The sequence below is a fragment of the Hyperolius riggenbachi genome, chromosome 3, assembly GCF_040937935.1.
Source record: "Hyperolius riggenbachi isolate aHypRig1 chromosome 3, aHypRig1.pri, whole genome shotgun sequence".
In the NCBI taxonomy this organism is placed as follows: Eukaryota; Metazoa; Chordata; class Amphibia; order Anura; family Hyperoliidae; genus Hyperolius; species Hyperolius riggenbachi.
The window spans coordinates 188,558,729-188,585,398 of NC_090648.1; the positions used below are offsets into that span (position 1 = coordinate 188,558,729).

A 26,670-nucleotide genomic window follows, 5' to 3' on the forward strand; every position below is an offset into this window, starting at 1 on the left:
TACAAGGCAGAACAAATTTCATGAGTATGGAATTAGCTAATGTATCTAATAGGAGTTCAGATGGTATACAGCTTTCCTGAGGCTATTCTGCATAAACAAAAACAATTTTATCCTCCTGTGTAATTCTAGTTTGTTCTGTTTACCAGAAGAGCAGTAAGATGGGGTTGTAGTGAAGTCAGTGGCACTCATTTTCCAGCATTTGAAATAGGAAAAGTTAACTGATGCTCTATAATATTCACATTCAGAATGGATGGAATCTGGAAAGTGACTTAAGCCACCAAAATATGTAGCCTTTTGTCACTAAAAATTTACCATGATCAGTTTGGGTGATGGGTAATGATCACTATACAGATAGACCTGATACTAACTAATTATCTCATTACCAAGCTATCAGGGTCCTGTTGATCTTGGCACTGGTGACTGATGCAGGCACTCCAAGGGTGTGGAGTCTAAGTGAGCATGGGTCATCACCAGAGCAGCCTGCAAGTGATGATGGGCTGCCACCCCTAATGGGCAGTGGACTACTTTGCTGCCTGTTCCCCACAAGGTCACAACCCCTAGGACTACCCCACCAGAAACAAGAAGAAAAGGAGGGATTAACCTTGCTGTGAGGAAAGGAGTAAGAGGACCAGTGTGGCAGGATGGAAGTCAGGACTGGCGTGACAGGACTGTCTGACAAGACTGGCGTGACAGGACTGTCTGGCAGGATTTGACCGACATGACAGGACTGAGGTGACAAGACTGATAGGACTTGCAAGACAGAATTGACGTGACAAGACTGACAGGGCTGGAGTGACAGGAATGACTGGGAGGATTGGCATGACAAGACTGACATGACAGAACTGGATGACAGGACTTGACTGACAAGACTGAATTGACAGGCCTCAGAGGGGAACGGCATGGAAAACGAGCTGTAACCAGGATGTAACAGCACTGGCAGCCATTGGTCAGGGTTTAAAAACCATGACATTCACGCCAGGGGTGAGGCCAATCCCCCCACGTGCACTAAAGGAGCTAGCAGCGCGGACACCTAGGAAGACGGTGCCGGGCCACCCAAGCACACCGGACACCCACCAATGTATAAGAAGCCAGTGCTGGAACCCGGGAGCAGTAAATGTGACACAAGCAGCATGTCCCTATGCCGACCTATGATGACGGAAGAACAAGCACAAGGTATCCCGTAGGAGGGGTCTGTGGGAACTTCAATAACAGTTGGTTGAGGATTTCCCAACTCAGTGGATTGCTGAGCAGGAACAGACCAATGTTATGAGGGAAACTTTCACACAGTAAACTGTCACCTGAAACATGATGAATCTACTCTGTAGTGCTGAAGTAGGAATAGGGAGATCAGTGATTCTCACAGTGTAAAGTCCTTTCCTTCATTTCTCTTCCACTGCCTTTGTGCAGCATGAAAGCTTAGAGTTTGGAATGGGTTCCTTTTGGAACAAAGGATTACTTCAACATATGTCTCAATAGCTAGCACACTTTGTTCAATTTCCCCATCCCAGCAGATCAACTGACTCTCTCTCCCAGATGGTAGTGTAAGAGATGCTATGGATGCCGTACATCCATGAAGGAAAGGAATAACATGGTGAAGACAACAAGTTTTTAAGGAAACCAGAGGTAAGAGGGAGGTGGAGGCTGACAGGTTTTAAATAATGCATATTGCCTGGTTGTCCTGCTGATCCTCTGCCTCTATTACTTTTAGCCATTGACCCTGAACAAGCATGCAAATCAGATGTTTCTGACAAATTTGCAAAAATTAGCTGCATGCTTGTTTCAGGTGTGCGATTTAGGCCCTACTGACCAGAAAGATCAACAGGACTGCCAGGCAACTGGTATTGTTTAAAAGGAAATAAATATGGCAGCTTCCATATGTTTCACACTTCGGGTTCCTTTTAAGACCAAGCTGGATGGAAATAGTGATGATCAATGAGATACAAATCATTTCTCCAAACATTCTAATTTCATGTAAATTATATGCAGCTTGAACTTGGACCAATAACATTTTACAGAAAGTTATTCTGAGTGGGTCACTTTCAACCTATGGTACATAGACATTTTTTTAAATGTAAACTTCCTGGCTGCCCAGTGAAACTTTTGGGCTGAGCAGCTAATAGAAGATCAGTACTACAGTTAAAGCCCAACTCCACCCAAAATGTTTCTCTGAGGTTTGGCTACAGCCAAGATATTAAATAAAACCAGCTCAGATTTTATTGCAGTCTAGGCCCACAATGAGAAGAATTCAAGTCAATTCCTGTTGATCTTTACAAAGGAAACACAGACCACAGTAGAGACTTGATTTTTCCAGAGTGGGGAAGGATTAGAAGGTCTTCCAGGTTTTGTATTACTGTCATTGTTTCTGCGGGATAAATTAAAACGCACTTCTGGTCACACTAACAAGTGTCACCCAGTTAGTCAGAGAAGATCTGCAAAATAAAGATAGCATAAAATAAACTTGGCGGTGGTTGAAGTGCTTTCTCACCCCATTTTCATTTACAGATAGGTTTTGGGTGGAGTTGGGACTTTCAATCAGCTGACTGATGGGCATTTTGACATCCTAACATTTAACTTAGAAGCCATAGTGCATGCAGAAAGACTCTTCACTTTATACATTAAAATAGAGATCCTCTTCAATATCTTTAGGAGTCAAATTATAGGCTACTGAAGTCCTAGCTAATTCTTGCATTCACGTCTTACCTTCAGCCAGCAGTCGCAGGAAGTTGTTGGGAATATCTGGCTGCACCACATCTCCCCCAATAGAAAATACAACATTCATGGTCTCAACAAACCATTGGTTGCTTGGAGAGTATGTGAGAGCAATGTCAAGGGAAAATACTTTATGCAACAGACTTTCCAAAATCACCACTACCCAGCACAAACAATGTGTTACATTGCCAGATAAAAAACAAGCTCAGAAGTCAGGCTGCATGTGTGGAAATACTGTCTATGGATAATGCCAGAGAAAGCAATGTTCTTCTGCAAGTAAAAGCAAACGAATATGAAAGTCAGAGAGATTGACCAGATGCCAGCAAATAGACCCTTTTCACTCAATCCTGAACCTACCTGATAAACAAGTCATTGCAATGACGGCACAGCAGTAACATTTTAAGGAGAACTTCTGCTTTTTTTAAGACTTAAAATGAGTCAGGTTTTCATTTCTGTATGTCTTTCTTCAAAACATGTTTTTCAAATCATGTTAAAGTAGCCTTAACCACTTGATGACCACAGTGGTAAACCCCCTAAAGACCAGGCTAATTATTGCTAAAATGGCCACTGCAGCTTTAAAGTGTAACTGTCGGGCATAAAATAAAAAATCAATTCTTTATTTTTATCTGGTAAACAAGTAATAAGGATGCTAACCAGGCAATCCAAAAGTTAAAATCACTATTACTTTTCTTGTTTATAAATGATCATTCCCCAGTTTACCTGACTCTTATTTGGTACGTTGCCGCAAAAAGGAAGTTGCAGGGCATGCTGGGTTGTCTTTTTTTGCTTCTTTATTTCCCCTCAGACTTAACCAATGTGCAGAAGCAAAAAAGGACAACCCAGCATGCCCTGCAACTTCCTTTGTGCGGCAACGTACCAAATAAGAGTCAGGTAAACTGGGGAATGATCATTTATAAATAAGAACAGTAATAGAGATTTTAACTTTTGGATTGTCTGATTAGCATCCTTATTACTTGTTTACGAGATAAAAATAAAGAATTGATTTTTGATTTTATGCCCGACAGTTACACTTCAAGGCCAAGCTGCAAGGCCGCACAACACAGCACACGAGTGATTCTCCCCCCCCCCCCTTTTCCCCCACCAACAGACCTCTTTGTTGGTGAAGTCTGATCGACCCCAGTTGTTGGTTTTTTTGTTGTTTTTTAATCAATATTGATGTTCGCTTTTTTTGTTCTATATTTTTTTAGAAAAGCCCTCCCTCCCCCAGCCGGCCAATCAGGCGATCGGCTGTCATAGGCTTCAGCCTATGAGAGCCGATCGCTCCTGTGTCCCCCAGGGGGATAGCAGTGTCACATGGCTGTCCCCAGCACAGAGCTGCTGCTGATTGCAGCCCTGTACTACATGTAAAGACGGCGGTTTCGCTGTCTAACAGTCTCCCGAGTAGCGACTGCCGCTCGGAGACTGAAGACGGGGCGCAGCTCCGCCCCCAAGCAGGAGATGTGCGTGCAGCCCCAGGACTTGACACCAATTGGCGTTAGGCGCTCCTGGGGCTGCCGCCGCGGTCACGCCCATTGGCGTGAGGCGGTCTTAAAGTAGTTAAAGTCAGATTATACTCCCAAAACTAAAATTTCAGTAAAATTACAGTAACTACTCTTAGCTACATAAAAGAACATTTGAAAGCATTCCCTTTGTTTAAATTATTTTCACTTCAGAGGCAGAGAACAGTAGAAGCTTGCTTAAATGGAATCTAAACTGAGCAGGTTATGGATTTTTCCTTTTAAAATAATACCAGTTGCCTGACTCCTCTGCTGATCCTGTGTGTCTAATAGTTATAGCCACAGCTCCTCAACAAGCATGCAGATCATGTGCTCTGACTGAAGTCAGACTAGATTAGCTGCATGCTTGTTTCATGTGTGTGATTGGGCCGCTACTGCAGCCAAAGAGATCAGCAGGATGCCAGGCAACTGGTATTGTTTAACAGGAAACATCCATATCCCTCTCAGTTTCGGTTCCCTTTAATATTTGCAAATTGGCAAAAGTAATCTTTGCTGGCTGATGCTCTCTGAGGCATTCACTCAGTGCTTTCACTCTGTGCTCCTCCCTCTGCTGAATAGACAAGAGAACCTGAACTAAAAATAAAAAGTCAAAATAACCACACAGGTCATACTTACCTCCTGTGTAGTCTACTCCTCAATGTCTTTCTCTTGTCCCGTGTCCTGTTTGTCCACTGCAATCAAGGGAATTCTCCGTCCTCCATTTTAAAAATGGCCATTACCCCAGCTTCCTGGTAAGCACACTGTTTAACTGTAATATCACCCACTTGAGCCATAGGGAACCATGGACATTACCTTGTACATTCAGTTGTAACTGACAGCTGCTGATATATAACCGAGAGCAACTGGTATATTTCAGTTCTGACAAAATATTGTCAGAACTGGAAGGGATCACTGTAAGAAGAAAATGGTGAGCTTCTGGGAGGAACTGGCAGTGAGGTTAGTATGCAATATTCATTTGCAGCTACGTCATGTATTTATTTTAAATAATTTTTCTCACTTCAGCAGGATCCCTTTAACAGCTAATTCACTTCAGCAGAAAAGGAGGGGGGGGGGGGGGGGGGGAGAGGGAGTACACACAGGCACAGGGAGATTCTTGCCTTTGCTCACGACCAGAGATAAGCAAGCTGCTACTGAGGAAAAAAGGAGAGGAACACATAGGTTTGTGGATCCATCATGAACATACCTCTGTGCTTGTCTGAGGTAGCGTTGCCTCAGGTCAGGTGCGCTTTAAAAGCATATAAGCTAAAAGATTAATGCAGCAGCCAGGCAACTGGCATTCCTTTTACAAAAGGCTGCAAATATTACCTTCAAATATTTTCAGTTCAGTCTTCTGAAACATCTATTAATAGTTGGAATGGTACACTTTTCTGTTACATCCCAGCTGCTAAGATTCATGAAAAGCAGTCACGGCAGCATGCTTAGAGCAGATAAAAAAACCTGTCAGCTAACACAATCTAACAGATATATTTAGTGCTCAAGTATAAGCAGAATTCCTGTATGATAAAAGCACGATATTGTTTGAAAACGCAAAGCCCTCAGAACTCTAAACAGAATTGTTAACCCTTCCTACTTTTGTTGTAGCAATGAAAAAGTTCATATTTTCAACTCTTAAAAATAATTTTTAAAAAAAGTCTCACTCACCTGGGGCTTCTTCCAGCCCCTATAAGTCTGAGGTCCCATGGCGCAGCTCCGCTCTGAGCCAGGCCTCCACTCTCCCCTCTGTAAGATTGTGTCCCATAGCTGGGTCAGGATCTTCTGTGCATGTTCAGTTAGAATTGAAGTGTGCAAGTGCAGAGTTCTCCCAGCGACGGAAGCACAATCACAAGAGGCGAGCAGAAGATACTGACCCAGCCGCGGGTCGCGATCTTACGAAAGGGAGAACTGTGCCATGGGACCTCAGACTTCTAGGGGCAGGAAGAAGGCCTAGGTGAGTAAACCGTTTATTTTTTAGATTGCCAGATGTATCCTTTAAGCTAAGTACAGACAACATATTTTCTCTGCCCAAAACACTAATTCGTGATCGCCTCAAGTGAAAATCTAGCATCACTACGTGACCATGGCAAGCAACTGCTATTAAGACTTACTGGACTCCGACATAACTGTGAAGGGTTGCCTAAATTCAGATTTGTGCCTGTGCATCTAGAGGTTAGGAGACTGATGACACCATTAACGCTACATTTTAAAGGGAACCTAAACTGAGAAGGATATGGATTTTTCCTTTTAAAATAATACCAGTTGCCTGACTCTCTTGCTGATCCTGTGTCTTTAATACTTTTAGCCACAGCCCCTCAACAAGCATGCAGATCAGGTGCACTAACTGAAATCAGATTGTATTAGCTGCATGCATGTTTCAGGTGTGTGATTCAGCCACTACTGCAGCCAAAGAGATTAGCAGGGCTGCCAGGCAACTGGTATGGTTTAAAAGGAAACATCCATATTCCTCTCAGTTAAGGTTTCCTTTAAGGACAACTAAGATCACACAAAAAGTTTCTAACAAGCAAGAGGATCTTCCACCAAAACTTCCATCAGCAACCTAATCATGTTACAGCATCCATCAGCGACTAAGATAATGTAGTATGGAATTTGTAAGTTGCTCTGTTAAATGTAGGCTTCCTGAAATGAACCTCCCTGGCGGTAATCCCAAGCATAGCTCGGGCTAAGGATTAGATGCTGTTAACTAAAATGGCAGCTCCTGCTGCGCAATCAGCGCTTTCCAGCGGGACTTCAGGCTTCCATTGCCAGCCGCCGGGAACCCGTTTCCTAGGTCGCGTTGGCCAATCAGTGGCCAACAGCGAGCAGCATGAAGTCATCGGGAGCGGAGCAAAAATGAAAGTGGACCTGAACTCTTGCACAGGACAGAAAGAATACAGAGAAATGCAGCCTGTCAGTATGTAGAAAGTTTAGCCTGTCTAATCCCCATCTGGACCAGATCTCTTGCACAGGACAGAAAGTAAACCTAGAGAAATGCAGCCTGTATGTATGTAAAGAGTTTAGCCTGTCTAATTCCTCCTCATTTGTCTCTTGTAATTTGATCTCTCCTATGTCACATGACTACCATGGCAGATAAGCTCACTTAAAAGCACAGGATGTTAAAGGGAACCAGAGGCCCCAGAAAAAAGATTTTATAACTACCTGGGGCTTCCTCCAGCCCCATACGCACGGATCGCTATCACGCCGCCGTCCTCCGCTTCCTGTATCCCGAAGTTTCGGCCAGTCGGCGGCAGGACGCGGCCAATTGTCCGCATCACAGGGGCTCCCAGCATACACTTACGCGTGCAGCTGCATACTGAGCAGCCGCACGCGTATGGGTATGGAGGGAGCCCCTGCTCATGCGGACAATTGGCCGCGTCCGCCGGAAGTGACGAGACCCGGTACCGCCGATACAGGAAGTGGACGGCGGCGTGAGAGCGATCCGTGCGTATGGGGCTGGAAGAAGCCCCAGGTATGTATAAAAGCTTTTTCTGTTTTTAAAGAGAGTTCCTCTCTGGTTCCCTTTAACAGTATAGCCATTTGGTTCCCATCTGCTTCTGAGCTACAGTAAGTGCTTCTGCTGATCTGCCTTACTGTTACCGATTTTTGCCTGGATTTTGACTACTCTCTGTCTGCCACCTGCATTGACCTCTGCCTGGATTTTGGCTATTCTCTACCTGTTGCCTAAGGCTGATAGCAAAGGGAAAAAAGTCTGTAAGGAATCAAGCTTCTACTGCCCCAATTGTGATGCCGCCCTCTGTGCCATTCCCCGTTACAAAATATACCACACGTGGGAGGTGTATTCAGTATATATGTAGATACTGTATATTCTGGTGCCTTATTTGTACAGTTTCACTGTTTAAGTTATACATTTATTTATTTGAACAATTTTGTGTTCTAGTCTTTTATCATACACGGGATATCTACTAAGCCTTTATTCTGACATATTTTGGTGAGTTATGACTTTAGAATTGGAGGCCTTAAATTCTTCAAAAAAATGTACCACTTTTAGACCCATAAATCCAGAAAGAAATGAACAGCCAGGGAGGTTAAGCCCAAGAATGAGGTTTTCTATGGATATATACTGGCAGGGCCGGATTTACCACAAGGCACTTTAGGCATGTGCATACAAGCGCCTGATGATGGGAAGGCAGTTCACTCCCCTCTCTGAGTGCATCCCTCCCTCTTTCCATCCATATACAGAGCCCAGGGTGTGTGTAAATGAAAGGTTACTCACCCAACTCTCAGCATTCCACTGATGAGATCTACCTTCAACTGGGGGTACCTCTGGCTACCTAATACTAAAGGGCACCTGTAGCTATCTACGCAGGACAGGGAAAGTAAGGGAGAAGTGACAGCTGGTTCAGCCAGCACACTTGCAGTGCAGTTAGGCGGGTTGTTCATGGAGGGCAAGGTCTAGGGTGCCAGTACATCTGTGCCTATAGGCTCCTGTGAAAATCGGGGCCTGTATACTGGTGACAGTTCAAACTCAGGCACTACTTAGTGAAGCTCTTTGCTTAATGTAAAGGTGGCCATACACGCATAGATTTCTGCAGTGTAGCAAACCAATCTCTGATCTGAATATGACCCAACTCCAGCATTGCACTGTTCAATACAGTGCAACACTATCAGACACTATCAACAGAAATTTACAGCTCGGTTGTAATTTCAATCGATTTTTGCCACAAATTGATTGAAATAACGATTGATGCGGCTCATTGAGTCACAAGTAACTGGCAAATTAGATCATAGTGATCAAATCAGCTGGTGAAACTCGATGTGTATGGCCAGCTTTATGCTTCTGACTGTACAAGAGGACATACCTCTGCACATATAGCCTCATTAACACATGACTCTTACAAACAGCGATGAGCATAAATGCTAATATTCTTTTCGCATTCATTTTTTTTGCGAAAATAATGTAAAATTCGAATTTTAAGCAAAAAGCCTTCAAAAATCATTCTGTAATACGTTTGTGATTTTGCGCGTTACAAAGAGTGATTTTTCTTGAGGTTTTTTTGCGAATTTTAACATCAGAAAGAAAAATGTGTTACCTTTTGACCATACTGCGACAATACTATGTATTTTTCGCAACTGAAAATAGAATTTTTGATGCGAAAATGACTTTGCCGAAAATTTGCAAGCAACACTGCTCACTAGCAAGGAAAGGAAGTAGAATTAAACATTTTTAGGGAAAACTGTAGCTTTTACACAAAACCTCATATTGATGTTAATTTCACATATTATATTATATCATATTCACATACACATTATATCTGCTGTACCCTTTATTCTTTACTAATATTCCATTAAAAAATGTCTCCCTCTAGTGGTCATCAGCATTACTGATCATAAAGAGAAAGCAAGGTAAAGGCGCACATTTGATAAAGCCGCCTGTTTAAAATGGTGCAGGATAGCATCAGTAAAATATCGGTAAATTTAAAGATATTCTACTACTTCATTTATATAGTAAAATATTGGTAATATCTACCAATATCTGTAATATGACCTGCCCTCTCCCTACTCTCGCATTACCTTTATTCTTTACAAAAGTATTCAGTGCAAAGGGCCAATACAAAGATGCTGCAAAGCCTACCTAATATTGCACACTATTCCGGCAGTTACATTGAGCAACAGCAGTTCAGTAAGTGCGTTTGTAAATAAACACATAACTGAGAATTCCTCATGAGGAGATGGACTAGTCCAAAACCTGACAGATTATCATTGCCGTAAGTGACCGAAACAAAGGAAAAAGGTCATTTATAGTGCATTTTATTTACATTTCTAATAGCTGTCCATTTCCTCTGGTTTCTGATCATAACAGCCCAAAATGTTGCAGGCCAGTGAAAAAAGCAGACCGTGTTTAGACAGAACATAGCCGGATGTCATTCTCTATTAATACAGTCAGGTGGGTGGTCAAGGCTAGGCATCTCAAAGGGGCTATTCATTTGTGCCAATGGTTTCTTCCAACAGAACAAAAATAGAGAAAGCACAGAATTGCCGCCAAAGATTGCCTCAATTAGTTGATACTCAGCATTACAATATTTAGTGCCAGAAATACACATAGGATAACACCTAAAATGGCAGCACAGAATTTGAAGTGTGTACACACACACACACACACTATAGAAGACAGGCTCAGAGCCGGCGCTTCCATTAGGGCATGGGAGGGGCAATTGCCTTTGATCGCTGCTGGGCCCCCTGTGCTGCTGAACTCCCAACCTCCCCCTAACTCTCGCGTATCCCAGGTTACCTTTGCCTCAGGGATCCCCATTACACATTGAAATGGACAGCCTTTACCTTATAGAATATGCCCTTCAAATAAACATTTCTGCATTAAATTAAAAAAACAAAAACAAAATTATCTTGCCATCTCCATCTCCTGTAAATCGATTCATAGGGAATGCTTAAAAAGGATATTTTTCAGCCAAATCTGCAATCTTCCCCACCAAAGCAATTATTGTGTATTCATCCTTGGTTTCTTTCAGGTATTCTAGCATTTTCTGTACAATAACAGTAACATTCTGTTCATTGGTGATCCGATAAAGTAGCTCCAGCGTCTGTGTTGAAGAAAAAAAAAAAAAAAAAAAAAGGATGAAAGAATCAGTTTCAAGCAATTGTAGACAAACTGACGTCAACAGTACACAATGCATCCCCATTTAACATCACAACAGAGACAGCAGAGGAGGTAAACTGATCAGGAAATGGAGAAATGAAACCGCTGCCCAGAGTGGCCCATCACCTTTCACCCTCTTATTTCTGAATGTTCACTGGAAGATGAATCATAGAAACTGCTTGAGCAAATATTCCTTTTAGAATGGACTCATAAAACCTGAACCTTAGCGCTTCTTAAGAGCCTGAAAAACATATACAGCCACAATTCCTTTATCTACTAGTTTAGCAATTCCAATGTGGCTCTATGGGAAGAGTCAGTCTGAGGTAAAGGTAAACTTCAGTACTAATACTGTAAATGCCAGCCGGAAACCAGGGAGGGGCAAACTCATTAATTCATTCACTGCTCTTAGAAACCAAACGCATACAAGACAGCAGGCTTACGCATTTCAGGCTAGCACAAGCTCTTAGTCATAGCCATTACTAGAATGAGCAGCTAATGGAAGCTCAAAATACATCAGCTAGCTGTCTTGTATGCACCTGACTGCTAAAGGAAATACCGTAAGTACATAAATGCAATTGGACTAATGGCTCCTTCCACTATTGATATCACTGTTGCTGCTGGGATGAAGCAGCCCTGGATGGTGAAGCAATGTTACTTTATTGTTATTACGTAGACTTTAAACTCCTATAGACGCCAATAAAAACTTATGACCTGTTTCCACTACTCGCGGATTGGATGGAGAATGGATGCAGAAAAACGGACTCCAATGGATGCCTATGGGCCTGCTTCCACTAAACGCGATTTTTCTGATGCAGATTTTCCCATAGGCATTCATTGGAGTTTTCCCTACATCCATTCTACATCCAATCTGCGTGTAGTGAAAAGAGGCCCTTATTTGAAATTATTTTTTAGAACTTTAAATGCTAAAATATGACACTCAAGGAACACCTGACATGAGTGGGATATGGAGGCTGACATATTTGTTTCCTTTTAAACAATGCACATTGCTTGGTTGTCCTGCTGATGCTCTTCCTCTAATACTTTTAGTCATAGACCCTGAACAAGCATGCGAATCAAGTGTGTCTGACTGGATTAGCTGCATGCTTGTTTCAGGTGTGTAATTCAGATACTACCGATGCCAGAATGATCAGCAGAACGGCCACTGTTTGGTATCATTTAAAAGAAAATAAATATGTCCACCTCCATATCCCTCTCAGTTCAGGAGTACCTTAAAGTTATCAGCAGATGAACATTGAAGCTTTTAACCCCTTAATGTACAGTATTTGCTACACTATATCTATGCCCCCGAAGACTTTATTTTAGCTCCAGAGGCGTAGATATATGTACCTTGCAGCAATCACCGTCATGCTCCCACGCATGCTCTTGTCGCCGCCCATTAGTACACAGATCAGTGAATGGGAACACAGTTCCCATTAACCGATCTAAGTTCCTGTGATCAATGATCACCAGCATCAATGAGATTACTTCCTTCTGTTTACTGTTCACAGTACACAGGAGGAAAAAAATGGGGTGGGGTGGGGTGGGGTGTGGGGGAAATCCAGAGGACAAACAGTAAAAATTACACCTACATACATTACATTCAATAAAAATACATAAAATACCCCATTAATTAACCCCATACCTCCCCTCCCATAGTTACCAAAATAAAACACTTGTATAAATAAAATAAAAATAAAAAAAGTGATATTTAAAAAAAAATACATAATCCTTAAGGACTCCACTTTTTTAATATGTATGTCGTGTGGGTATATTCTTGTTATTTTTGCAAATAAAGGATGGTAATTAGTGATGGACGCAAACCTGAAAAAATGCACATTTATTTCCAAATAAAATATTTTCCCCATATGTTCTACTAGGGACAAATTTTAAACGTTGTAATAATCGAGATAAATGGGCAAATAAAATGTGTGGGTTTTATCCACAGTAGCAGGTTTTATTTTAAAATTATAATGGCTTAGAAATAATGCATTTTTCACATTTTTTATTATTATTCCTGTTAAAATGCATTTGGAATAAAATAATTCTTAGCAAACTGTACAACCTAAAAAAAAGCCTAATTGGTGGTGAAGATAAAGATAATTTTGTTGTGATAAATAGTAACATACGACCAACACCAGCTTTCTACCCGAGAAGAATGATACACTTTTCACTGTTCTACGTTGCTCCGGTTGTCCAAAATGGCTGCAACCCCAGAAATACTTCCAAGTCACAGCACGTCCAGTGGCATTGTCTCTCAGCTCTCTGCTTCTGAGCGGATATGCTCAGGAGAAAGCAGACATAGGCTGGGAAGACTCCTAACGTTTAATGCAGGAAAGCCATTCCTGCAAAGGGTGCCCCTTCCTGTTTCAAGATACAGAAAAGCTGCTTGTTGGTAATTTCCAGGGAGGAGGAGGGGACAGAGAGGTATGCGACTGTGAAGGGAACATGCCTCTGTGTTTCACTTATTAAGTAAAATCCACTTCGGTACACTAAGTTTTGATACTGTTTGGACAATAAGTGGAACTAACTCATATTAATGGTACTCTGGAAATGTTATAATTTAATGTTACTATAAATGATCCTTCTATTTTAGCTTGCAGCCTGCTGTGCATGTGTAAAGGGCCTGGATGTTCAAATATTGTGTTTTTTTTCGTCCAGCATAAAACATTTTAGCACTCTACAAAATGTACACTAGCCCGTTCATAGAGTATCCTTCTTTCTGCGTGTGTAAGTAGCTGCACAGAGCATATAGTATTGCAAGCCAAGAGGAGTATCACCTGTGCTAATCAAAAAGACTAATGTATGAAAATCCCTTGTGATGTAGAACACTGAACAGATGGGATTGGTTTTCTTTTTTTCATTTCTGAAGACAAGCAGTTTAAATACCAAGTCCTGTGGTATGGCGAGACCAAGATTAACTCATTTGGTTCAGATGATGTCAAGCATGTCTGTTGGCAACCAGGTGAGGAGTACAAAACCAAGTGTATCTTGCCAGGCATGGAGGTGAAAGAGTTATGTTTTGGGACTGCATGAGTGCTGCTGGCACTGGGGAGCTGCAGTTCATTGAGGGAACCATGAATGTCAATGTATACTGGGACTTACTGCAGGGTTAAGGCAGTGCTAAAAATAAATGGTGAGCACACAAAATATTTATACCTTGGGCACAATTCTCACATTCTTCACAGACTATAAGGCCACAGGAGAGATTCAGCATGGATTGCAAAAGGGGAAAACTCCTCCCATTCTAGGGGTCAGCCTTGAGTAAATCTTCAACCACCATTCCCAAACATTATGGTACAATTAAAAAAAGAACCTTTTAAAAATTATATGCCCAGATTCAGCCAATCAAGGGCCAGCGAAAATAGCAGAAATGAATGATGAACATTACAACAAGGTCCTTTTGTTTTGTAAATGCACTTTTGTCAATTATATTACAGTCTATTTTTTGTTTCATTCTTTGCAAAACTACAAATATACACTTAGTTGTCTTACCTCTCTTTTAATGATGGGATCAGGATGGTCTAAGCACTCAATTATGGTCATTTGATGTTGAAGTGCTAGGTTAGGATCTTGCTGTATAACATAGGTCAGAGCTTTTAGTCCTACAAAAAAAAAAAAAAATTGTGCTTTCATCTTCATAGCAGTACCGGAAAAAAGATCCTACAACCGCTTAAACATCTACACACGTGAATGTGGTAAAGGTGATGGAATTAATGTTAACCATGCATGATGAGGTTTGACATTTTTTATCACTTTCTGTCACTCAACTGGATGCAGAATGTAGTATGCAGAGAAGGTATGGCTGAGGCAGGGAACACACTTGTCTTTCAGTTTTCCGCGCGTGTTTTTCTGCATACTTTTTCTGCACACTAAGTGTGTTTCCATGCAGGAAAACGCGTGCGTTTTTTCACAGCAGCTGATGTAACTGATACAGAAAACTGCCACAATGTGCAGAATCAGGATGCAGAATGTCAGTTTTTTTCTGCACGCGAACAACACAGTAAGTGTGCACTAGCACATTGATTAACATGAGTTCTCAGTTTTTCTGTGCAGAAAACGCGTACGAAAACAGTCAAGTGTGTTCCCTGCCTGAATGCTTGAACAACACACTGCCACATAAGTACACCAGAAAGCATTAAAGACAAATGATGAGCATAATGCAACAACCATGTTTAATGATCAGTAAGATAATCAGCCATATCTTTCACAAGGCAGACCTGTATCCATATGTGTAAATGTAAAGAGCAACTGTAGTGAGAAGAATATGGAGGCTGCCATATTTATTTCCTTTTAAACAGTACCAGTTCCCTGGCAGCCCTGCTGATGTATTTTGCTGCAGAAGTATCTGAATCACACCAGAAACAAGCGTGCAACTAATCTTGTCAGATCTGACAATAATGTCAGAAAAACCTGATCTGCTGCATGCTTGTCCAGGACCCATGCTTCACTCCTTTCTAATGTGGTGCCCCCAAGTTAATGCGCATGTAGCAAAACGCAATGGACGTTAAGGTAAGTGCCTGTTTTTAATATTGGGAGGTGGGTGCGGACGGCTCTCCCCGGCGCTGGCCACACTTGGAAGGGGGGGGGGGGGTCGCCTGCGCCACCCAGCCTCCCCCTCCAGGGTGCCGCTGTGGTTCCCAGGCAGTGAGAGTGCCTGGGACCCCGCCGTCCCCACGGTTGTATGGGGGCATTGGGAAGCCTCCCCGTGACGCTCCTGGATAGTGCTAATGTAGCATGAACTAATTCCCGCAGGGTATTGGTTTTTTGACCCTGCATAGTTTGGCATGCGAAAGCAAATGCATATTTGCATATTTGCATGAGCATTGCCTCATGAATAGCCAATTAGGCCAGATTTGCAAAGCCAGACTTGCTAGGGTTAAAACTTGGTGTTTGAGCACGCATACATTTTCTCAAGGTAAGCAAATAATGTCAGAAACACCTGATCTGCTGCATGCTTGTTCAGGGGCTATGGCAAAAAAGTATTAGAGGCAGAGGATCAGCAGGATAGCCAGGCTTAAAAGGAAATAAATATGGCAGCCTCCATATCCCTCTCGCTTCAGTTGTCCTTTAAATGAAGACATTGTTGTATCTTTCCTCAACTGTTATAACTTGTTTTCCTGCAGAAGATGCTGAAAAAATAATATGACTGCACTTCTTGAGTTGGGATGACAAATACTGTATTGGGGAAAAACTATTGGGGAGCAAAGATTCATAAGACGTTATAGAGAAATACATGTGCCACTTACCTAAAAACTTTAGATTAATCTTTGGAGACAGAACAAACTTTCCGATGCATTTTGCAGCTTTCTCAAATAAATCAGATTTTGGATGAATTGTATAAATAGTCTGAACACATTCAAACAAAATCGCTGAAAAGAAAAGAAATGCTTTATTTAATTGGCACTATTTATAACAACAGCCACGTTTCCTCTTGCTGTAGTTGTTGTTAAGGTCCAGTAACTTACCATATGTGATATTATGATTTATTTCTGCTCGTCGCAAAGATTCATCTAGTACATCATAAATTAACATGCTGGTACTAAATAAAAATACACAAACAGTATAAACAATATTAGTCACGCAAAACATCATTTCAACAACAAACAAACAAACTACTGACATCTTAGCTTAAAAAAAATGACAAGTAAAGACTTTTTCATAAACCTTATTTTCTACTGGAACTTGAAATTTCCCCAGTAGGCTAAAGTTAAGGTGGCCATTCACTGGTCGATATGGCCAGCAGATAGACCCCGCTCCGATCATTATCTGATCAGAGAGGGATCTATCTGCTCGATTTCCCTGCACACACTATACACAGATTTTCAATTGATTTCAACATTAAAACGTTGAAAATCTGTGTTCTTGCTGGGTCCACCCACCCCCTGGGCTGTGCAGTTCTCACCTGTCTGCCACGTGTTGCATCGTGGTCTCTGCTCCTTTCTGCTGGCTGTTCTGTCATCTTCACTTCTGTGATCCTGAGCGCCTGTATGATGTAATCAAGGGACAAACACTGTGACCACTAGAGACCTCTAATGTTTATCCCCTGCATTGCGTCACACAGGCGCCTGGAGACTCGGAAGAGAAGAAGACAGTGCAGCCACTGGGGGAAAGAGCAGTGACCGGGCCATGCGACAGGCAACGGTACCTCCTTTGGTTGGTGAATTAAACACTAGCGATGCACTCTTGATCCACTGCCAATCGACCTAAAATTTTCTATCCTGCCTGATCAACCCAATGGAACGATTTCATCTGGAGATCACTTGATCAGTCAATTGATCAGGCCAAATACAACATCGATTTCTCACTGATTTGATCAGAGAGATCGAATCGGCCGTATATTGATGGGAGAAATCGGTAAGTGTATGGCCTGCTTTAGTCATACATCTGGTAATCCTGTGCAATCTACATTTGTGCAGTAGAAGGGCTCACCTAAACAACCTACTCAGGAAAAATCAATGTGTTGGTACTTACACTACACACGTACAATACTTGCTCAATTAATCTATTGAGTTAGTCAATCATTGGACTCATCCTTCAAAATGTTTAGCATAAAGGGAACCTTAACTGAGAGGGATATGGATGTTTCCCTTTAAACAATACCAGTTGCCTGGCAGTCCAGCTGATCTCTTTGGCTGCAGTAGTGTCTGAATAACACACCTGAAACATGCATGCAGCTAATCCAGTCTGACTTCAGTCAGAGCACCTGATCTGCATGCTTGGTGAGGGGCTGTGGCTAAAAGTAATAGAGACACAGGATCAGCAGGAGAGTCAGGCAACTGGTATTATTTTAAGCAAAAATACAAAAGGTCATCTGACTCTTGGGTGCATGCAAAAACAATGTAATTAAATATTAGTAAAATACACAATATGCACAAGACTACATAAATACCACTCTGTATTATAAAAAAAGCCACCAACAAGACCCTCCAGAACAAGCATCATTACATAGAGGCTGCAGTCCTCTTAATTAAAAAAACATAGCTCAATGTGCCAAATTTTAATCAAGGCTGATGTAATGGAATGTAATTGAATACCATAGTCACTGAATCCTTAAAGGGGAACTTCAGCCTAAACAAACATACTGTCATTAAGTTACATTAGTTATGTTAATTAGAATAGATAGGTAATATAATTTTTTACCCACCCTGTTTTAAAAGAACAGGCAAATGTTTGTGATTCATGGGGGCTGCCATCTTTGTCATGGGGGCAGCCATCTTTTTGGTTGAAAGGAGGTGACAAGTAGCAGGAGACACCGTTCCAACTCTCCTGTGTCCTGAAAACCCCACCCAGCTGCACACACTAGGCTTCAAATGTCAAATTCAAAATGTAACAAAAAAAAATTTGCACCAAAAAAGCAGAACGAGAACAAAAACATCAGAAATCCCATCATGCTTTGCACAGCATCAGGGGAAAAAAGCCCGGGCAGTTTTCTTCTGTGCAGCTTAAAATGAGGCTTGGATAAGAGAAACAAAGGTCTGATGCTGTGAAACTGTTAAAGAAACACCTAGCCTTTCCAGTGCTGCTGAGTCGATTTTTAGTCCGGAGGTTCACTTTAATTGAAGGTATTGCATCAGAAGGACAGTATGCTAATCCGGCAGCTGCTAATGAGAATATATGTATTGATCATCTCACGCAATCCAGAGGACTTGATCCTGGACTCAATCACAGAACAGGCATCACACAGTCCATAGGCTGATCAAATGAAAATTACATTGGACTCAATCGCAGTTCTGTAAGCTAGCAAAGGCAACAGTTCATTTGAATGCGTGATGATTCCACCACGTGCGTTCAAAGAATCACCCGTGCGTTCAAAGAACGCATAAAGGAACACATTGATGATATTGGTGGGTGTAACTTCAGGTCCCCAATTTCTAGACATATTAACCTTGTCCACAAAAGGGGGTACTAATTATGTGATGTTTGTGGGGTTAGATAGAGTACATTTACATTTACATTTGTTTTTTTGCTGTCCTGGTTCCTTTATTTTCCTCTTCTGGTTGTGGTATTATTTTAACCACTTAAAGAGGAACTCCAGTGAAGACAATGTAATAAAACAGTGCTTTTCATTTTTACTGTTGGCAGGTGATGTAGCTGCTGCATGCTTTTTTGGCAGTTGGAAAATTTCACACAATGCAACAAGGTTCCCAGACAGGAAACTGCCAGGAGTAACTCGGTCCTCAGAGTTTCTTGTGGGAGGGGTTTCACCACAATATCAGTCATTCAGCTCCCCCTGATGGTCTGTTTGTAAAAAGGAATAGATTTCTCATGTAAAAGGGGGCATTAGCTAGTGATTGGGATAAAGTTCAATTCTTGGTCGGAGTTTCTCTTTAATGACATGCTGACTTATGAAAACATCCTGCTAGAGCCTCTTAACGGCTACAGAACATTTTTATAAGTCAAAATACATAAAGAAATGTCTACCACGCGCTAAAGTTCAAATCTATAGTTTTCTTTTTATTGAATAAAACTCCTCAATAAAATCATCAAAAATTGCACTTCTTATACAGTCACTCATTCATCTTCCACCACACTTTCATTCACATACTATAAGGGCCCTTCTGAAGAAAAAAAGAGTTTATAAGTCAGACAGTGCTGCTGCCACTGTGCGCATGCATGTGCGTGCTCCCGCAAGTGCACGTGCATTCCCGTGCACGTGAAAATAGTGGAAAAAAAAAAAAACACCAAAGAAAAAATACACCTCTATTTCCAAATAATGTCACCATACCTTGTACTAGGGACATAATTACAATCTTGTGATAACCAAGACAAATAGGCAGATAAAATGTGTGGTTTTTATGCACAGTAGCAGTGTTTATATTAAAACCATAGGGAATTAAATTGGAGAAATAGTGTATTTTTTCATTTTTTTCCTTGTATTTCCCTTTAAAATGCATAGAAAAAGTAATTACTGAAAACAAATATTAACCCAAAAAAGCCCAATTGGTGGTGAAAAAAAAACAAGATATAGATCATTTCATTGTGATTAGTAGTGATTAAGCTATTGGCAAATTAAAGGGATGAGCACGGAAAGGTGAAAATCGCTCTTGTCCGTTAGGGTAAAAACCGCCTTGGGGTGAAGTGGTTAAAATGAAAAATCCATATGCTTCTCATTTTAGGTTCCCTTTAAATATAATGCTCCCTGGTGGTCAAATCTGAATGATAATAGCACAGCATACTCTATGCATAGGGTTTCATTCACTAACGACAGCACAGCGTGAGTTAGCTACTGTTACGCGTGCTAGTGAATCAACTTGCCTTAATGAGAGCTCCCTGCACGCCATGTACACTAGCGGCAGCTTGATGTGCATAATCAGGCTCAGTCAGGGGAGTGGGCACTCGGCGCATGCTATGCTGCTGTATTGCAGCATACCGAACGCAAATTACTTAACGTCCACTCCACTCCTCCAGCCTTGAGCACCTTAGGGTCCAGTCATATTAATGGGCATGATCCCCGCATTCTGACTGGCCCAATAGGCTGCCGGTCACAATGAGACTGGACCCCAAAGGTTCTCAGAGCGGGAGGAGTGGAGCAGATGTTAAGTTACTAGCATATGCCATGCTGCAATACAGCAGCATAGCATGCGCTGAGCGCCCGCTCCCCTGATAATGTAAGCTATGCTGCCACTAGCGTGCAGGGAGCCAGAATGAAGGCATATTGATTCACTAACGCGCGTTACAGTAGCTATTGTGCACTGTCCTTAGGGAATCAACCACCTAACAACTAAAAAACATCCTCTAGCCTCCATTTTTATAAAATATTATTACCAATTATTTTTGCCCATGCTTAGCAAAACAAAATTTTCCATAAAAGTCATTTTAAACGATTGGACTATATCTAAATACAGCTTAACTGCTTTGGAACAGTGCAGAGCAGGTTCTACACCGCAGTGGTTGCTCCCCAAATTAGATATGGCGTAGAATTTATGCCACCCACTTTCGCCATTCCAAACGCGATTGTGCACACAGGGGAGATTCAGCTGTCATTTGACAGCTGACACACAGATCAGGAGCCACGGTGATTGGATCCTGATCATGTGATCACTATGATCGCCACTGATTGTACTGATCACAATAAGGCAGAAGCTGCAGTAGAGGAGGCTCTCAACTCTCCTGGTTCCCTCGATGTGCAGCACAGCCCTCTGGTCACATCCGCCCTCTGGCATCACACTTCCTCTAGTGTCAGGACCAGGCTTGACGATGTCATCAAGATGGGACCCACTTAGTAGACGTAGGCTCCGTTCACACTTGTAAATGCAAATCGTAATCATCTAGCAAGAGGAATTTTGCTTTACTTCTTCCGGTGATTTTTCAGAGATTGCATTGTGTGATTCTCATTCTAGTGATCACCGTTGAGAATCGCAAATGGGCCGCAATCACTACAGAGAGAGTTATCCCATAGCAAAGAGCGCTTCAGTGTGAATGGGGCCTTAAAGAAAACCTGTAACTAAAAAAATGTTCCCCTGGGGGTACTCACCTCAGGTGGGGGAAGCCTCCGCATCCTATGGAGGCTTCCCCCATCCTATCGAGACTTCCCACTGCAGTCTCCTGTGCACCTCCGAATAGCGGGGATGTAAATATTTACCTCCCTGGCTTCAGCGCAGGTGCAGCATCGGCTCTCCGCTTGGAGATAGGCGGAAATAGCCGATCGATGTCGGCCCACTCTACTGCGCAGGCGCAAGTCTCCTGCGCTTGTGTAGTAGAGCAGACCCGACGGAGATCGGCTATTTCCACCCATCTCCATGCTGAGAGCCGCAACAGTGCCCCCGCTGGAACCAGGGAAGGTAAATAAATCAGCGCTTGTCAAGGGAGGATTGCCGGACACTTCGCGGGAGCCAGCGCTGGATTGCCTGCAGCTACAGGGATGGGGAAGCCTCATTGGGAGCCTAAGGGTACGTACAGACATACGATAACGATCGTTCGTTCTGAACGACGAACGATGTTAAAGGAGGTATCGGCCGATGATCGTTTGAAGAAAGGCTACTTTGAACATCGTTCGTGTACGAACGATCTTGGAACGAGCGTTGCGTGCGCAACATGATGTATAAACTGATTTCAAACACAAGTGTCAAAAAGAACTGTTTGAGCATGTGCAAAGCTTTGAGAACGAACGATCAACGACCGATCGTTGTACAGACATTACTTTTTGAACGATGGTCGTTGGAAAAGATCTGGCAGAATGGATCGTTCTTTACCAACGACATATCTCGTTGGTCGGTCGTTTTAATGATCGTTTGTGCACTTTTTACGAACGATCGTCGGGCAATGCCGTCGGTAACGATCGTTTCAAACGACTATAGTCGCATGTCTGTACGCACCCTAAGGCTTTCCCCTCCCGAGGCGAGTACCCCCAAGGGGATTTTTTTTTTGTTGCAGAGTCTCTTTAAGTAGTGATGAAGTTATTGCTGAGACATAGCTAAAACATCAAAACTGCTCTCGTCCTTAAAGAGAAACTCCGACTATGAATTTAACTTTATCCCAATCAGTAGCTGATACCCCCTTTTACATGACAAATCTATTGCATTTCACAAACAGACCATCAGGGGGCGCTGTATGACTGATTTTGTGCTAAAACCCCTCCCACAAGAGGCTCTGGTACCGCGGTACTCTGGGCAAACTGCCACAATGTAACAATGTTCACAGACAGGAAATGGCTGTTTACAGCTGTCTGTTAAAGCCAGAACAGCTAGAAACAGCTACATAACCTGCCCACAGTAAAAATGTCACCATGTAATACATGTCAGAATGTGAATCTGGGAGAGGAAAGATTTTACAATGAGCAAACACTGACTAAATCATGTATACATAATTATTGTAAAAATGAAGCACTTTTTTTATTACATTATTTTCACTGGAGTTCCTCTTTAAGAGGGTTTTATATGTCGGACTGAAATCAGAATCCATTTATTTTGCCAAGTAAGTTTGCACTTACAAGAAATTTGTCCTTGTAAAAATTGATCATTTTCAAAATTTCCACTACACTAATAAGATCAGTCTTTTAAGAGTCATTAACAAATCAAAAATTAAACCTGAATGCATCTTTGAAAAAACAGAAATCGTGAAAATATGCAGAAGTGTAAATAGCTTGAAAAGCTTCATCACTTCCTCAATTTAGTTTTATAATATGATATTGCCGTTAATATTGTTACTGCATGTCTGGCAAGTGCAGCCGGGCATAGACTGTGCAATGTTATAGCATTTTCATACATGCTTTTGTGTTACAATTGTGTGCATATAACTGCTGTGCCACAAGGTGTTATATGTGTGTGTAGCAAGTTAACTTTTTTATTATCTCATACACTGACTTTTTATTTCTTTCTACTGTCCCTAGGAGGCCTGCTTGCTCCCATATGGCAGTATATGATGGGTTGGAGATAGATCAACCTTTTGGGATGAGTTAGAATCCCTGATGAATTTTTATTGCTGTCTATTTCCTGTTTTCATATCAAGCTCCATTCAGGTCTCAGGGACTGGGAGTGGTCGAAAATATGGGGACACAAACAGCAATACAGAGCATATACAAATATTAAAGGAAACCTTAGATAAAAGAAAGACACGCATTTATACTTACCTGGGGCTTTCTCCAGCCCCCTGTAGGCTGTAAGCTCTCTCAATGTCCTCCTGGGCCACTTTCTTCTCCTGCAGTCTTCTCCGGTAAATTCACCACAACGCATGCCCAGCCACACGCCTCCCGATCACACTCCCATAGTATTTGTAGTAGTTACAGAGGCGCCAGCAGAATAAAAAATTAGTAGTCTATTAACCACTTGAGGACCACAGTCTTTTCGCCCCTTAAGGACCAGAGCCTTTTTCTCCATTCAGACCACTGCAGCTTTCACGGTTTATTGCTCGGTCATACAACCTACCACCTAAAGGAATTTTACCTCCTTTTCTTGTCACTAATACAGCTTTCTTTTAGTGCTATTTGATTGCTGCTGCGAGTTTTACTTTTTATTATATTCATCAAAAAAGACATGAATTTTGTCAAACAAATGACTTTTTTAACTTTCTGTGCTGACATTTTTCAAATAAAGTAAAATTACCTATACATTTGAGCACGAAAGTTATTCTGCTACATGTCTTTGATAAAAAAAAACAAAAAACATTCAGTGTATATTTATTGGATTGGGTAAAAGTTATAGCGTTTACAAACTATGGTGCCAAAAGTGAATTTTGCCATTTTCAAGCATCTCTGACTTTTCTGCGCACCTGTCAGGTTTCATGAGGGGCTAAAATTCCAGGATAGTACAAATACCCCCCATTTTGGAAAGAAGACATCCCAAAGTATTCAGTGAGAGGCATGGTGAGTTCATAGAAGATTTTATTTTTTGTCACAAGTTAGCGGAAAATGACACTTTGTGACACAAAAAAAAAAAAAGTTTCCATTTCTTCTAACGTGCGACAAAAAAAAATGAAATCTGCCACGGACTCACTATGCTCCTCTCTGAATACCTTGAAGTGTCTACTTTCCAAAATGGGGTCATTTGTGGGGTGTGTTCACTGTCTTGGCATTTTGGGGGGTGCCTAATTGTAAGCACCCCTGTAAAGCCTAAAGATGCTCATTGGACTTTGGGCCCTTTAGCGCAGTTAGGCTGCAAAAAAGTGCCACACATGTGGTATTGCCGTACTCAGGAGAAGTAGTATAATGTGTTTTGGGGTGTATTTTTACACATACCCATGCTGGGTGGGAGAAATATCTCCGTAAAAGAAATTTTTTATTTTTTTTACACACAATTGTCTATTTATAGAGATATTTCTCCCACTCAGCATGGGTATGTGGAAAAATACACCCCAAAACACATTATACTACTTCTCCTGAGTACGGCGATACCACATGTGTGGCACTTTTTTGCACCCTAACTGCGCTAAGGGGCCCAAAGTCCAATGAGTACCTTTAGGATTTCACAGGCCATTTTGAGAAATTTCGTTTCAAGACTACTCCTCACGGTTTAGGGCCCCTAAAATGCCAGGACAGTATAGGAACCCCACAAATTACCCCATTTTAGAAAGAAGACACCCCAAGGTATTCCGTTAGGAGTATTCCGTTAGGTGAGTTCATAGAAGATTTTTTTTTTTTTTGTCACAAGTTAGCAGAAATTGATTTTGATAGTTTTTTTTCACAAAGTGTCATTTTCTTCTAACTTGTGACAAAAAAATAAAATCTTCTATGAACTCACCATACTCCTAACGGAATACCTTGGGGTGTCTTCTTTCTAAAATGGGGTCATTTGTGGGGTTCCTATACTGCCCTGGCATTTTAGGGGCCCTAAACCGTGAGGAGTAGTCTTGAAACCAAATGTCGCAAAATGACCTGTGAAATCCTAAAGGTGCTCATTGGACTTTGGGCCCCTTAGCGCACTTAGGGTGCAAAAAAAGTGCCACACATGTGGTACCGCCGTACTCAGGAGAAGTAGTATAATGTGTTTTGGGGTGTATTTTTACACATACAGATGCTGGGTGGGGGAAATATCTCTGTAAATGACAATTATTTGATTTTTTTTTTTTACACACAATTGTCCATTTACAGAGAGATTTCTCCCACCCAGCATGGGTATGTATAAAAATACACCCCAAAACACATTATACTACTTCTTCTGAGTACGGCGATACCACATGTGTGACACTTTTTTGCAACCTCGGTGCGCTAAGGGGCCTAACGTCCTATTCACAGGTCATTTTGAGGCATTTGGATTCTAGACTACTCCTCACGGTTTAGGGCCCCTAAAATGCCAGAGCAGAATAGGAACCCCACAAGTGACCCCATTTTAGAAAGAAGACACCCCAAGGTATTCCGTTAGGGGTATGGTGAGTTCATAGAAGATTTTATTTTTTGTCACAAGTTAGTGAAAAATGACACTTTGTGAAAAAAACAATAAAAATCCAATTTCCGCTAACTTTTGACAAAAAATAAAATCTTCTATGAACTCATCATACACCTAACAGAATACCTTGGGGTGTCTTCTTTCTAAAATGGGGTCACTTGTGGGGTTCCTATACTGCCCTGGCATTTTACGGGCCCAAAACTGTGAGTAGTCTGGAAACCAAATTTCTCAAAATGACTGTTCAGGGGTATAAGCATCTGCAAATTTTGATGACAGGTGGTCTATCAGGGGGCAAATTTTGTGGAACCGGTCATAAGCAGGGTGGCCTCTTAGACGACAGGATGTATTGGGCCTGATCTGATGGATAGGAGTGCTAGGGGGGTGACAGGAAGTGATTGATGGGTGTCTCAGGGGGCGGTTAGAGGGGAAAATAGATGCAATCAATGCACTGGGGAGGTGATCGGAAGGGGGTCTGAGGGGGATCTGAGGGTTTGGCTGAGTGATCAGGAGCCCACACGGGGCAAATTAGGGCCTGATCTGATGGGTAGGTGTGCTAGGGGGTGACAGGAGGTGATTGATGGGTGTCTCAAGGTGTGATTAGAGGGGGGAAATAGATGCAAGCAATGCACTAGCGAGGTGATCAGGGCTGGGGTCTGAGGGCGTTCTGAGGTGTGGGCGGGTGATTGGGTGCCCGCAAGGGGCAGATTAGGGTCTAATCTGATGGGTAACAGTGACAGGTGGTGATAGGGGGCGATTGATGGGTGATTGATGGGTAATTAGTGGGTGTTTAGAGGAGAGAAGAGATGTAAACCCTGCACTTGGGAGGTGATCTGATGTCGGATCTGCGGGCGATCTATTGGTGTGGGTGGGTGATCAGATTGCCCGCAAGGGGCAGGTTAGGGGCTGATTGATGGGTGGCAGTGACAGGGGGTGATTGATGGGTGGCAGTGACAGGGGGTGATTGATGGGTGGCAGTGACAGGTGATCAGTGGGTTATTACAGGGAATAACAGATGTAAATATTGCACTGGCGAATTGAT

General features: G+C 42.1%; 1 protein-coding gene across 4 annotated transcripts in view; it reads right to left on the bottom strand.

Annotated features, from left to right (window-relative positions):
- AP4E1 (adaptor related protein complex 4 subunit epsilon 1) overlaps positions 1-26,670 on the bottom strand; it is a 112,147-nt gene that overhangs the window by 40,001 nt on the left and 45,476 nt on the right. For 3 of the 4 annotated variants that reach the window (XM_068275445.1, XM_068275443.1, XM_068275441.1), the window contains exons 8-12: positions 16,278-16,351; positions 16,059-16,181; positions 14,305-14,414; positions 10,614-10,756; positions 2,701-2,810 (exon numbers count right to left, since the gene is read on the bottom strand). In XM_068275445.1, the coding sequence (XP_068131546.1) occupies positions 2,701-2,810; positions 10,614-10,756; positions 14,305-14,414; positions 16,059-16,181; positions 16,278-16,351 (560 nt within the window). The remainder of the gene's footprint in view (positions 1-2,700; positions 2,811-10,613; positions 10,757-14,304; positions 14,415-16,058; positions 16,182-16,277; positions 16,352-26,670) is intronic. The other variant, XM_068275442.1, reaches the window with a different exon arrangement.